The sequence below is a fragment of the Cupressus sempervirens genome, chromosome 11, assembly GCF_028749045.1.
Source record: "Cupressus sempervirens isolate cs-2001-9-10 chromosome 11, ASM2874904v1, whole genome shotgun sequence".
NCBI lineage: Eukaryota > Viridiplantae > Streptophyta > Pinopsida > Cupressales > Cupressaceae > Cupressus > Cupressus sempervirens.
The window spans coordinates 628,944,773-628,960,535 of NC_143128.1; the positions used below are offsets into that span (position 1 = coordinate 628,944,773).

General features: G+C 32.2%; 1 protein-coding gene across 1 annotated transcript; it reads left to right on the plus strand.

The window, feature by feature from the left end:
- The first annotated feature begins 464 nt into the window (after window positions 1–464).
- Window positions 465–2,688, plus strand: LOC149531297 (uncharacterized). The gene is made up of 4 exons (XM_089808318.1): window positions 465–745; window positions 863–1,058; window positions 1,274–1,357; window positions 2,602–2,688. The coding sequence occupies exons 1-4, from the start codon at window positions 465–467 to the stop codon at window positions 2,686–2,688; spliced, it is 648 nt and encodes a 215-aa protein (XP_089664444.1).
- Window positions 2,689–15,763: the final 13,075 nt, after the last annotated feature.

The following is a 15,763-nucleotide window of genomic DNA, read 5'->3' on the forward strand; positions in this document are numbered from 1 at the left end:
TCACAGTTGATTTGAAGGAAAGCATATTGCAAAATTTAATTGCTGATCCTTGGTTTTTAGATGTCAAATCTGTAGTAGAAAGTGGTAGTGCTTTTGAAGGTAGGTACAAAGGATACTCTATCAGCTCTGATGGATTACTAATCTTCAGAGATAGAACCTACATTCCTGAAGTTGGAGAGTTACAAAATTTGGTTATGTATGAAGTTCATAAAGCGCCCTATTCAGCACATCCTGGTGTTAAGAAAATGAATGCTGATCTTAAATAGCATTATTATTGGCTAGGTATGAAAAGAGATATTTCAAATTTTGTGGCCAGATGTCTAGAATGTCAAAGGGTGAAAGATGAACATCATCATCCTATTGGTTTACTTCAATCGCACAGTGTACCTAAATGGAAATGGGATACCATCTCCATTGGTTTCATAGTGGGATTACCATTATCATCTAGGTGGCATGATTCAATCATGGTGGTTGTTGACAGGTTAACCAAAGTTGCACATTTTATACCTGTAAGATCTTCTTATAATGTTGCTTCTGTAGCACAAGTTTTTATGGAGCAGGTGGTAAGACTGCATGGGATTCCAAAGAAGATCATATCAGATAGGGACCCAATTTTTACATCTTCACTTTGGAGGTCTATGCAACGTGAACTTGGTACTCAACTAAATTTCAGTTCTGCATATCACCCTGAGACTGATGGACAAACTAAGTGTGTAAATCAGATTCTTGAAGACATGCTCAGGATGTACGTCATGGATAGACAGAACAAATGGCAATAATTCTTGTACTTAGTTGAGTATTCCTATAATAACGGTTATCACAGCTCTATATGTATGTCTCCTTTTCAAGCTTTATATGGAAGACCTTGTAGAACACCCTTGAGTTGGGATAATCTAGAAGACAAAATTCTCCTAGGGCCTGACTTGCTCCAAGATCTAGAACAGCAAGTGAAATGCATCAAGGAAAATCTTACTACAACACAAGATAGACAGAAAAAGTATGCAGATTTGCATAGGATTGAGTTTCAGTTTGTGGTTGGGGACAAAGTATTTCTGAGGGTCAGACCCCAAAAAGGTCCTATTAGGTATGTAAAGGTTCCAAATTGTCTCCACATTTTGTGGGACCATTTGAAATCCTAGAATGAGTTGGTCCAATTGCCTACAGACTTGCTTTGCCTCCTAGTCTATCTCAAATCCATGATGTCTTTCATGTGTTTGTATTAAGAAAATGCATACTTGATATCACTCATATTCTTAATTGGAATGCATTATAGGTAGAGGGTGGCCAATTGATGATGGAACCAGTGCAGATCATCCAACGAAGAGAGCTAAATCTCAAAGGTTGCAAAGTGGAGCAGGTAAAGGTATTATGGTATCATAATGATGATACCTCTACAACTTGGGAAGATGTAGGGGTAATGAAAGCTTCTCATCCTCATTTATTTTTAGGCTTTCAGGAGTAAGCCTAAGCTGGTGGGAAAGGGTGTCATGCCCCTGACAGTTTTGTATCTATTACCTCAGACTCTGAGATTAGTTTAATTTACTAGATGGTTTGGTACTTGTTTTGAAACATTGATTTTGTAGAAAACTATTTTGTTTTTGGCATCATTATGTTATTTTTTTTATGCACTATGAGAATTCAGATGTTTCAAAGATCTCATTCTTTGAATAAATATTTTAATACTTTCTATATTGTGTTATTATCAAGATCTCATTATCTGAATGATTTCAGATTTAGGAATCCTGCAGTAATGAAATGGTTTTCAGATATGGCAATTCAGTTTTGTTTTAAATTTCATTTGGATTAGTTTCAGTTTCATTACTTATGGTCTTTTTCAGACTTATGATTATTGTGGCATTAAAATTTTAACTGTACCTAGAATCTTTTATTTGCCAGTTTTCTTTTACTATATATATATATATATATATATATATATATATATATATATATATATATATATATATATATATATATATATATATATATATATATATATATATATATATATATATATATATATATATATATATATATATATATATATATATATATATATATATATATATAAGTGCATTAGTATTAAATAATTATATATCTGTGTGTGTGTGTGTGTGTGTGTGTGTGTGTGTGTGTGTGTGTGTGTAATTGTTTGTATATTGGTGTGCTTGTGTTTATATTTATACAAGTTATAATTGTATGTATATGTATATACATATTGTATAGCTGTAATCTTAATATTAATATTAACATTAATATTAACATTAATATAAATATTAATATTAACATTAATACCTAATACTATGTTAAACTAAGTTAGGACCTAAGCTAACCTAATGCATGCGACTAAGACCTAACCTAAGCTTTTACTTGCCTGACCACTAGCCTTGCTAAAATTTAGCTTAATTTTGGACTTGACTTATAGCGGGAATGTTAATGGGAATTAATGGAGGGTAGGTTCATAGAACTGCGAACTGGTACTATGTTTGCCAAGTGTTGAAATGCTGAGAGAATAAAGTTTTAGGGATAAGCTCGCAGTTATGAGCATTGATTTGCATGTTTAGTCTATTGTTTTGGCTTGGATTAGTTGGAATTTGAGTTCAGTCCGCCATTGATGAACTCCAGTTGGGGTTTAATGGCTCTGTTGAACGAGTTTCTCTGTGCTTATTATGGGGATTTGGGTGTCCATGAAGAAGATTTTTGTTTCTCACTCTAGCTCTATAAATCCACACGATTTTGTATTCCTCATTCTTCTGTCGTTCCATGGTTTTTGTTATTTCGTGGTTCCATTTCTCAAATTTTGTGATCGAGAGGGTTTCATTGGATCTTTGTGCCAAGGCTTAGAGAGTTTGGAGGCTTGGGATGCGAGTTTGAAGTTGAGAGCTCTCAAGGCAGTTTTTCTTGAGTATCTTTCTGCGCTTGCATAGGTAGGGGCCTTTTCTTTAACTCAATCTTATTTCTTTTGTAATGTTTCATTTATATATGGTGAATATTGAATTCGAAATGGCTTTGTTGAATGTTCAACACCCAACTCTGTGAGTATGCCAAATTTGGTGTGTTCATCACCAAACTCGGTATAAACCTAGAATTAGGTGTGAATATATGAATGTCCTATGCTTTGTGTTTGCAATGAGTTTATAATGTTTATGTAGGTGATAGCGAAACTAAATGTTGTACAGAGAAGATTAAAAAAAATAGGGGTTTTATGTTTCTCACAAAACATATATATAGGTTTCGGTCTATCAAAACAATCATATTCTTTATGGTATCGAATGCTTAATGATTGTTATTAATAAGAGCCATTAGAACAGAGGATGGTCTTTTAGTCGAACAGTGGATTTTAAACGTGTTATAATTTTTTTTTTGGTTTTGGAATTATATAGCTTTTTAGAAAACAAAACTATTATACATGATGGTTTTCAATTATTTAAAACCATAGCTCAGTATGATCCATGGCGATTGTTAACTTACATCAAATCTTAAACAGAGAATGCAAACATGAAAACCTTATAGGTTGTAATGGTTTTATGAGATTTGGGAAATTTTAGACTTTTTTCATTTCACTGTCTACAGTTATTATTTTGATAGGAAATCTGTATTTCATTGATTTTGGTACAAGAATATTGAGTATGATAATAGTCAGCATTAAATTTCTTTGTCATCGACTTTTTGACAAATAGTTGCTACAAGAGTAATAAAAATTTTAGTTATCAGTAAGTTATTTGTTTCATACAGTGAAAAAGTTTAAATATAACTATTATATTTTTATTCTGACTTTAATTAATAAGGCTTATATATATATATATATATATATATATATATATATATATATATATATATATATATATATATATATATATATATATATATATATATATATATATGTAAGAATGAGAACGTATGTATATATATATATATATATATATATATATATCTGTGTGTGTGTGTGTGTGTGTATTAAAATATATGTATCAACATATATGTATTTCCTTATCAATAGATTGTGAGAATTGAAATATATGTTTACAATTCATGAGGTTACTGTGGTTAATTATTCCCATAAATGGGAATTGTATGATTCTATTACTCTAATTTTAGTAAAATTCTTTCTTTCTTAATAGTTTAAATGTTAAGAATATAGTTAATGTGTTTTTGAAAGGTTTGGTTACTTATGAAAAAAAAAGAAAAAAAAAAAGGCAAGGCTGCATTTGATTCTTTGAAACATGGATTGCTTTTGAAAAATTAAAATTATGGTTTTGTTTAGTAATCCGATAAGTGATTACATTGGAAAGATTGGAAGTTTGGTGTTAAAAGATAATTTCTGGTTGTTGATTCAATCGTTATATGAAGCAATAGAAATAATTTTCTTAGGTGAAATTGAATAATTAAAACTTTAATTTTCTTCTGATTTGTAAAACTATAATTATGTGTATGTTAGATTATGCAAGTGTTATCCTTCAGATTTGGTGGCTGTCATAAAGCGAGTAACTTGTGGTGATAGAATTACTTTGCCGGATTCCCTCTGACACTAGTCTAGATCCTTATGGGATAGTTTATGACAGTTATTTAATCAAGTGCTAATATTTAAAATTCATGGGCTAGGTTTCATATAACAAGATAAGAACATTATGGATTCACCTAACATATAGAATCCTATGAATGGATGAACGTAGATTCTTATGTTAACACCCATGAAACTACTGGATCATTACCTTGGCATATTCTGTGTGAGTTTATTTCTACATATCTGTTTGTAGAAAATTATGAACTTATTTCAAATCTGGTTGTGAAAAGAAAAATAGAACTTTCAAATAATTCTTTATTTGGATACATGTATTTCATACTGTTATTAAATCTAACATGCAGGTTTACTGGAGAACTCTTCAGCTTATTTACTGTGACTAAGCCCTATTTGTGTTTTTTGGTTGTGTTTGTTTTGATTTCAGGTCTGTTATAGGATTTTTTTATGGACTTGGAAATAGAAACTACTCCTTAAACATTGAGGATTGATCGTAGTTTGTTTAACGGATACAAATAACTTAGGGTCTAAATTTTGATTAGTGTCAACCTAAAAGTATTTGTATTATTGATTTTATTTTAAAATAAGGGTATATTTATATACTCAGATGTAATGTTTAGAAAAAACAAATTAAAGTTGTTTTTAGTTCACTTTAGTACCAAGTTGTAAAAGCTATTTTGTAATGGTAATATGTTATGAAGTTTAAAAAAAAAAAATTGTACGGGTTTTATCCTTGTATCTTTGTATGGTATTTTCATTTGTTCTGTATCTTTTCTTTTGGTTATGGTTAGGGTGTTACATCTTGGGTGAAGTGATCTCTCCATTTGATGTGTTGCATTCACCTTTCTTTTGCCATGTCTTCTTCATATCTTCCCTAATGTGCTCCTTATTAACTTTTTCTTTGCCCTTATTAACTTTAGTCTTGGGTGCTTTGACTTTTGTTGGATAGTTTCTGCTGATATGGCCAACCTTCAAGCAACTAAAATAAGTAGTTTGATTTAACCATCTGCTCTAATTTCCCTTAAAATGCATTCTTATGCAGTTTTCAAGATTGTGTCCATTCTCTTGGCAACAATGATAGCTATACCTAGTGTTGTAATCCCAATTGTAGTGATGTACATGATTGGTTCTCCTTGCAGGCTGATTAGGTGTCCACATAGGCTTTGACCTGCACTCAAAAGCTCTATGTCCATATTTTTTGTAATGCCATCATGCATTTGTTTTACTTCTCTTTAGAGATAAAGATGCATAAATCCTTGTTTTACTTTTCTTTAGAGATAAAGATGTCATCATGCATTTGTTTTACTTCTATGCCTAGAAAGTACTTCAAGAGACCTAGGTTTTTCATTTCAAATTCATTCTTCATAGTCTATTTGAATTCACCAATTAGGAAATTAGCATTTCTAGTTAAGATTAAGTCATATACATACAACACAATAATCAACACATTACTATTTATTATCTTGATGTATAGTGTGGGCTCACCATCACTTTTTCTAAAGTCATTACTCATCAAATATGAGCCAATCCTATTGTACCATGACCATGGAGCTTGTTTGAGCCCATATAAAGCTCTCCTCAATCTATACGCATTGTGTTTTGTACCTCCAACTTCATAACCAAGTGGTTGCTCCACATAAACTGCTTCCTTCAATACACCATTCAAGAAGGTGAACTTCACATCCATTTGATATACCTTCCATTTGTGTTGGGATGCAATTGCTATGACAACACTTACGATTTCCATTCTTGTAACTGGGGCATATCTCTCATCATAATTTCTACCATACTACTGTGTGTACCTCTTGACCACTAAATATGCCTTATTCCTATCTATTTTTCCTTTAGCATTACACTTATTTCGATCCAATTTCTTGTCTCTTGGGATGCAAAGTAGTTAACTCCCATGTCTCATTCCTTCAATTGCATCTATTTCCTCATCCATAGCATTACACCATTTCTCTTCATTCATAGCATCCTCAAAATAAATTAGATCACTATAAGAAAATAATGCAAAATTTACACTCTCATCATAATTTTCATCTTAGCTTTCATCTTTATGTCTCCCTTAGACTCTTAGTCTTTGTTGGCAATAAGGAGACAAGAGTGGGATCTGAATTTTTAGTATTTCTATTGCTACTAGTTTGCATACTAGCTCAGGGCTGTCTTGAGATACTTGGAGCTATTTCTCAACCTGTTAAGGGTTGCTTCCAATATTTCCTTTGTCTACAATCCATGTTAATTTCTCCATCTTCTTGCTAATCACCAATATCATCTTCTTCCTCTTCAATAGTAGGCATTTTACTTGAAGTTCTTGAGAATTCATCTACCAAGTCATTCCATGACTAATTTTCAAGAAATTCCACATCTCTTGAAATGATGATCTTCCTGGCAATTGAATCATATATCCTATAGGCTTTTTATTCTGAGTTGTACCCTATGAAGTTGCACTTCACACCTTTTTCATCTAATTTTTTAATTTTTTCTTTAGGGCAGATGTGCATATGCTATACATCTGAACACTCTCAAGTGTTTAACTATCCATCTATTCCTTGACCATGCCTCAAGAGGTATCTTGTCACAAACTAACTTTGTAGGACACCTATTGATCAAGAACACTATTATTGCTGTAGCCTCTCCCAAATATTCAGTAGGGGGTCCCTTTTCTTTCATCATGCTTCAAGCTTCATTTCAACAATGGTCCTATTTTTTCTCTTAGCCATTTCATTTTACTGCAGAGTATAACTGGCTATATGCTCTTTTCTTATGTCATTTTTCCTGCAAAAATTTACAAACATATTGGAGGTATACTCCCCTCCTCTATTTGATCTAAGGACCTTAACATAGTGTCCACATTCTTTTTTAGTCAAGGCTTTAAATTATGCAAATTTAACAAATGCCTTAGATTTGTTCTTTAAGAAATACACGCATGTCCTACAACTGAAATCATCTATGAATCTCATAAAATAAGTACTCCCCCTAATAGAAGTAGTTTTCATAGGGCCTACTAAATTAGAATACACCAATTCTAATAGTACTCTAGCCCTTCTAGAATTTTTAGAAATAAAGGGAAGCCTATGTTGCTTACCGAAAATGCAAGCCTCACACTTGTCAGAGGAATCTATTAAACTTGGCAAACCATCTACCATTCTTTTCTTGTACAAAAAATTTAAACCATACCTAAGATGTAAAAGCTTGGAGGGGTCTTCAATCATGTTCCTAAGAGTTGATTGCTAATTTATTTTTGTACATGCATGCTTGGAAGGTGCAACACTGACTTGAGAAGAGAAACATGTCTCTATCTTCAGCGGGAACATTCAGTTCATTGTGATTTGAACTATTGCAAGTAATCTATTACTCCCATCCTTCTCATGAATGACACATTTATCATTTTCCATAAGCACTTTGTATCCATTTTGAATGAGTTGTCCAACACTCAACAAGTTGTGCTTCATACTAAGGGAAAGATATACATTATGTATCTCCTTCTTCTCACCTTTCTTAGTGTGGACCATGATAGATCCTTTGCTCACTATGGGAATGGTTCCATTATTTCCCATCTTAATTTTAGACTTAAAAGTCTTGTCAATGAAGAAGAATAAACTTTTGTTACCACTCATGTGGTTGCTACAACTAGTGTCTAGGTACTATACCTTAATGATGAAGGTTGTGGGATTGATTGCATTTCCCATGTTCACATTAGTCACATTAGCATTTTTCTTGAACTGATCACCTTGATTCTTCCAACATTCACTTGCATAATATCCATACTTATGACAGTAGTAGCATTCAACATTTCTCTTGTTGGAGTTGTAATTCTTCTTACCTCCACTAGAGCTATTTTCAAAGGTGCTTGCTCCCTCTTGGTTGGTTGTTCTTCCTAAGCTTTCTGCACTAGCATTCGTTTGACCATTCCTTCCTTGGCATCTACTTCTTGAGCCTCTACTAAAGCCATTTCTACCTCTCCCCCTAACTCTTGAATTCACCTGAGCCTAGAAAGACTACTCTTCTAAGGTTGTTGTTGATCTGTTTATCTAATGCTCATGGGTTTGAAGAGTTCCCATGAAGTCATCCATGGTCAATGTGGTGAGGTCTTTTGCCTCCTCAATGATCATAAAAATATTTTCATATTTTTGAGGTAAACTCATTAGTATCTTTTCCACAATCCTTTGCTCTACATAATCTTCTCCATTTTACTTGAGTTGGTTTATTAAAGTGGAGATTCATGAGTTGAACTCTACAACAGGTCAATTGTCTTTCATCTAAAGTTATCAAACTCTCTTCTAATCATCTATAGCTTTACTACTATGACCTTATTAGTCCCCTTGAAGTTCATCTCAAGGATGTATCATGCTTCCTTTGCATAATTTGTTGCTGCAATCTTGGGAAAGATTATCTTTGACATTACTACCTTAATCAAACTTAATGCTTTTGCATCTTTTCTCCTTGACTCTTTCAACTGAGTCTTCTATGGGTTTGTGAGGGTGACATATACTATTGGTCATAACATTATTGAATCCATTTACTACAAACTCCCACGAATCATTTGCAACCATTATGGTTTTCATCTTCATTGCCTATGTGTCATAATTTTATCCATTAAAGGATGGTGGCTACTACCATATCTTTCTTACATCTCATGTCATGTCAAATATCTCAAAAAACAAATGCCCTAACTTACTACGGATGTGGGGCCTTACAGCTTTGATACCATGTGAAAAATAGGTCACAACCTCTTAAAATTTTGCTCAGCACTAGGCAATGCTGAGTGATAGATTTGTTCAGCACAAGAGGGTGCCGAGTGATAGGAGGATGACATTGATTAATCTTGACACAAAAGGAAGCCAAGTGACTTGGCACTATGGGTAACTTGGCATAGTGTATGCTGAGTGAGCTTGGTCACCACTCCAAGGCGATGCTCAATAGTAGAGGATGTTGAGTGAGCTCAGTAGTAACAACATAGATAGAACCCAGTCAAAGATTAAACTAACTGAGTAGTGTAATAGACTACCATTAAAATTTAGAGGGAAAAACTTCAATCTTGCAAGTATGGATATCTTAAATGTGGAACATGTAATGTTAATTAGAAGGAAGACAATAGTTAGCCAAGTATGCCTGCTTGCTTGCTTGCTTGAATTCTATTCAACAAAACTATTACAAACTCTAGGAGCATTCAACTTCAACCAGAAAAAACCCTAAATAACTTCAAACTTATAAAACTTTCAACTTTAAACTTAAAACTCTAATGGTTGCATACAACAATGCCTATAGTAATCACTACTTCATAGGTTAAATCAATATGAACTACAAAATAACAAAAGGGGTCCAACACGTGTTAAAGCTTCCTTCTATCTTCTAAGTTTTGTTGTGTGCTCTTGTAATTCTTTTGTCTACTCTACAACTGATCCAATCCTTCTGCTCTATCAAATGAATCAGATTCATTCCTTTTATCTCTTGGCAAAAATATTTTCCCTCTCATTTTGAGTTTGAACTCACCTACTTGCATTGAATGTTTCTAACTATTGTGCAAGCTGTTAGGGTGGTAGATGGGCATTTGGCTCAATGGGTAAACAACTTATGCATGATATTTCAACAAGGGACACTAGGAGGGCCGCCCTTAAATGTCACATGCTAAGGAAGAAATTAAGCTTGCAAAAATAAGTCAGCTTTGACTATTTAACACTTTTTGCATAGGAATCAGACTTTAGTGTGTGATGTTTAAGTAGTCCACCCTAAGAACAAGGGGTAAAGGGTTATAGATTCAAAAGTAGATGATCATGATCTAAAATCACGAGAGTCTCATTTGGTCTAAACCGATGGCCCCACAAAATCAAAGCATAAAAGTATGAATGAAGTTGAAGCTCTTCATACATAGTGAAGGAAGGAGGACCCTCCATCACTAGGTTCCATATAAGAAAACCACCCACATGTACATGAGTATCCCATGAGTCACAATTCTTTAAAAAAAAAATTGAAGTGCATCTTTTGAAAAATTCCTTTCCTAAAGACTTTCCTATACAAATACTCATAATATCATCCACATAATACAATAATATTATCCACATACTGCAATAGATCAAATGCATTAGAAATAAATGTTGAAACAATTTTCCTAAAGTAAAGCACATGTTGTGCAGTTTTTTTCCAAAATTACTTGGCGCACATTCCTCCTATATTGATAGCACTCTATAAAAAGATATCACTCCCATCTCTTCATCTATTATAATGTAATCAAATGCAACTTCCCTTGCTAGAGGAGGAATGAACACCCTAAAATTTTGAGGATTGTACTCAATCAAGTGCTTCAAAAAATTGTAATAAATCACCCAATTTTCACCATATTGCAAACCTTTCTTAAGCTTAGCTATAGAGCCACTACTGCTCATTGTGCCAAAAATTGGAAACAAGTAAATATAAATGGAGGCCCTTAAAATGAATTCGAATCCTGAGTGACGTTAAAGTTGAAACACATAAATATAAATTGATGCCTTCGAAAAAAAATAAAAAATTGAATTTAAAATGAGGGAGGTCTGCTAGCAGTTTTCAAAACCAATGGTGCCATTTGTTTTTGAACCTATGAAATACACCAAGAGCAAATAGACAATTGTAGAGGAATTACCTTCCCTAGAATCTAGAGATGTCAACACCATATATTTCTCTACAACATTCTTTTTTCATAAATCACCATGCATTAATTTCAAAATTCTTGTTCCATACACTAATTTCAAGGATCAAAACTAACCAGTCCAAAGTCTCTATACAACTTTCACAGAACAAAAATCGATGCAATCCAACAAGAACAAAAAAATCCTACTCATTAATCAACATTTACACAAAAATAAGAAATGAGCACATTTAATCCTTGGCTAGCATGACACAGAGGGATTTCAAATAATAAAATGAAACACATGCAGTGATGTAACTTAAGATCCAAACATTCCTTGGATGGGCTTCTGTTGGTATGGCAACTTCCTTGAAATTCCTCCCTTCTCTTGAGCTTTTTCTCTGCAAATCCAAAACCTTATTAGGGCCATTAATTTTCCTATAATGCAGAGCTTCGTCCAAGATTTCCAAACCTTTACTTCCATTTACATCATTTCTGCTCACATCTTCTGAGCAGATGCTAACTTCACTCATCTTCAAACAAGTGGATGAAATTCTGCACTTCATCTCAACGATACATTTTACAAAGTTCTTGCATGGCAATATGCCCAGTACAGTAGGTAATAAGCTGTCAAATTATACAAGAAATTTTGTTCTAAAAGTCAGTTGTCTCTGCTCAGCCAAGGGATTCTAACTTGAAAGATTTTCAGCTTCCCTTGTTCTCTTGTTTATTACAATCCAACTCAACTTTATATTTCCCATCAATTGCCTCCATATTTCGCCATCTTTTCCCACCTCATCTGTGACTAACATAATTGTGGGCAAACCATCTCCATCAGTATCCATGAAGTCTTCAAGATTAATGATATCAGTCTGGAAAGGGGATTGAAGGAACCACCTGGACAATCGCCTGCAAGTGGAACCCCGCACACGATCTTGGAAAAGATGGGCTTATTAAAATATTGCACATTCACAACCCACATTAAATCACTAGACTCATGAGCCTCCATGCTACCATCATGTTGATCATTATAATGACTCGGAATGGCCGAGAAACTATTTGCGTAGAATTTTCTAATGCCACCGAGTAAAGAAGAGATGAGATTTTTAAACTGTGGGTTTTGTGTGGAAGGCCATCAAACGAAGCACACATCTTCCCACAAACTCTCCTGGCTTGAAATGGAGCAAAACTATGAAGAAACATATGCCACCTTTTCAAGTGTTTTGCTATCGATATGACATATGGAGCAAAATTAGTCATGTTGAAATTGGTACTTCTCCCAATCAAACCAGTCTTATAACTTCAGCGTTTATGAGACGTAGGAAACTTCAATATAGTTTCTCAAATGAGAGTTGGATCTTATAATAATTCGCTTCTACTAAATACGACCACAAGTTATTGCCTGCTTTTGAATGCGCCCTCCCGCAGTTATGTTTGTTGCCTTCCCTTTGTTTTATTGAGTTGGTTAGGTCAAATTGGTTTGGCTTCGGTGTTTTTGAAGGCCAATTCCAATAAACTTATTTCTCAAAACTCGGGGTTCGCATCTGAATCTTTGGAAAATTCATTAATCTCGTGTTTTCTAGGGGAACTAAAATGATTTAAACACATCGGTGTGAACACTAGCTTGTCTTATGCTTTATTTCACAAGTTGTGGGGAAGGGTGCATATATGTTGACTTTTGTCTTTCTAATATCGATTCTTATAATATATTTGTACTATAAATAAATAATTCATTATAAAATGAAAAAGCTTAATCAATGTTAGTCAAAGTCTACTTGCTTTGGAAATGCTTGAATATTATATTTTATAAATAAATATACTTATTAAAAAATAAAGCAAGTTTTTAAAAATAAAATGTTAATTTTTTAAAATATTAGATTTCCTACGTTTTAGACATGACGTTAGTTTTGACTTGTAAAAATTGACAAATCTTCGTAAAGGAATCTTACACTTCACTTGTCCTTATTGTCTAATTGTAATAGATTATTTTTTCATAATTGTAATAGATAGTTGTACTATAAATAAATAATAGTACAAATAATTTATAATAAAAATAAAAGACATAATCAATGTTAGTCAAAAAATATCTACTTACAAATATATAAGAATGTTGAATGTTATATTTTAAAAATAAAATATGTATTTTTTAAACTTCTAATATATCATCATCATGTATTATTGTTTGTGCCATACTTACAATAAAATGTCCACTTACTAAAATTATACTTGCTTCATTTTTAGGCATGATACTAGTGGTTGAGCTTATAAATGTTTACAAATTTTCATAAAGGAATCTTGCAGTTCCCTTGTCCTTTTTGTCTAATTGGAATATATTATTATCTCATAATTGTAATTACATTTGAAACATAAGTTTTACATTGATATTGGAATTTTTTTCTACTTGTAATAGTAATATATAAAAACTTCATGACCTTGAGCTTTTACATTCATATTAGTTTGTTTATTTAATTCTTCCATCCCAATCATTTTTAAATAGGTTAAACACTTGAAAAATACTTTCGACTAGAATATGAACTAATTATAAAGATTTAATTTTTTAAAATAATGCACCCATTAATAATTTTCATCTCTTTGTACAAGTTAATGAAAAATTACAATCTATTATGTTGAACTTGTTTTAATTTATATACACACGAGTTCTTTGTGGGGCGGAAAGCCTAGGGGATGGCTTATTCATATTAAGGGGGAAAAAAAAAGGTATTGAAACTAATAAGAAATTAAGGTATAGGTATCAGATCTCTTTCTCTAAACACACTAAACTAATATGGGATCTATGCAAAATGAATTTCAAAATGTAAAATATTGGACTCAGCAATGCCTATAAAAGGAGTGTAACCATATTCCTTAATAATGTCTCTACGTTTTCCATCATTTATCTAGGGATAGAACTTAATCCTTCTTTACAAAAGAATAAAAAGATGGAATTTGGAGAAAATTTGTAACATGACTAAGATTGACAAGAAGAATCTATCAAACCAAAGGCATTGGTAGTGCAAGAAGGATAGGAGAGTGTCACAACTTTAATAAAGGAGATTGTAAATGGAAGGGGTCATAAAAAAATTAAGGCATATACATGAAAGGAAGATGTGATCTTAGTCAAAATACATGCCTTATGATCTCACAATCAATATATGGAGAATCATATAATAATAAAATATAAATGATGCAAGGAAAAAAAATCGAAAAGAAGGCCATTCCTATCATATCATAAAATAACACTTCAAAAAAGAAAATGAATACAAAAGTTTCAATATATTGATATTGGCTCAATCTTTGTTTCAAGCTTCTCATTAGAGAATTTGGAAGTAAACTATTCTAATAATGTCAAATAAAAACTTCTAGATGTAGAGGATAAGGTAAAGATAAATTTTGATTTAATTAGGAAACCAGGTCATATCCATAACAAATATATTATGGACAAATCCCCCTAGAAATTAGAGATAGAAAAAGGGATGTGTTCCGTAGGGATCAAGTTTTTCATCAAATTTTAGCTTTCAAGAAGATTCAACATGAAATAGAGGCTTTGAAAAGAAGCTTTACCAAGGTTTTCATCCTCATCCATTTATTAAAGTATAGAGAGAATTTCATCATTATATAAACCTTAGAATTTTGGATTTCATCTTTCAAATGAGGAAAAGGAATGTTATAAGATATTCAATCTATTAGATTTAGTGGTAAATAAAGTGAAATGGGAATGATTTTTAGGTCTATAATAAAGGAGGAGATGAAAGGATGTCTACTTTTTATTTTAGCCATTAATAATTTATAATCTCACAAAAATTGGGATAAATAAAATTGAGTTAGTATCCAAATTTCTAGATCAACATGTATATTTAGGATTAGATAAACTACCATTGTGTCATGGGACCCTTAAACCTACTTTGGTTCTCCCAAGTATGATCTTGTAATAGCACATGATTTAAGGAGTAAAGAAAGAGTATATTTAGACATTAAGTCAATAGAAAATCCAATACACTTAAATTTAATGTTTTTTAATCTTAGAAGGGTTGTAAATATATTTAATTAATTAAAAAAGAAAATCAAGTGGTTTTAGATATGGAGAAAATATTATTTAATAATTAATAAATAGGATTTTAAAATAAGGACTACTAAAAAAAAAAAAATTTACTCAAGGAAATGTCTCAACAAATTAATATTGAGGTAATAATCAATCCTAAATCATTGGGGTGGAGAGGTATTCAAATACAAGAAAAACAACAACAAGGTAATGCTTTGTTGGAAGAAAAGAAAAGAAAAACTATTCATTCATTTTTTGAGAAGGTATAGTACATCCTCTTTAAGAAATATGTAATCAAATAATGAAAAAATGTGGTACTATGGAAGAGTTAGTGGTTCAATTGGAAAAGGAAATGAATTATTTATTTCTCCTATTGAAACTAAGATGAGAAGGAAAATTTGGAGAGTCCTAAATAAATGCAAACAAGAGAGAGGAATAGGTAAGTTGTTGGTGATTATTATTGGTTTAATTAACCAATATTCATTAAAATTTACTTAGAATAATGCACTACATATAAGGAGATTTCATTGTAGGAAATTAGGAGTTTACATCTTATTTTAGCACATTGTGTAGGATAGTTCCACTTTAGCTAGTGGCAGTTGTT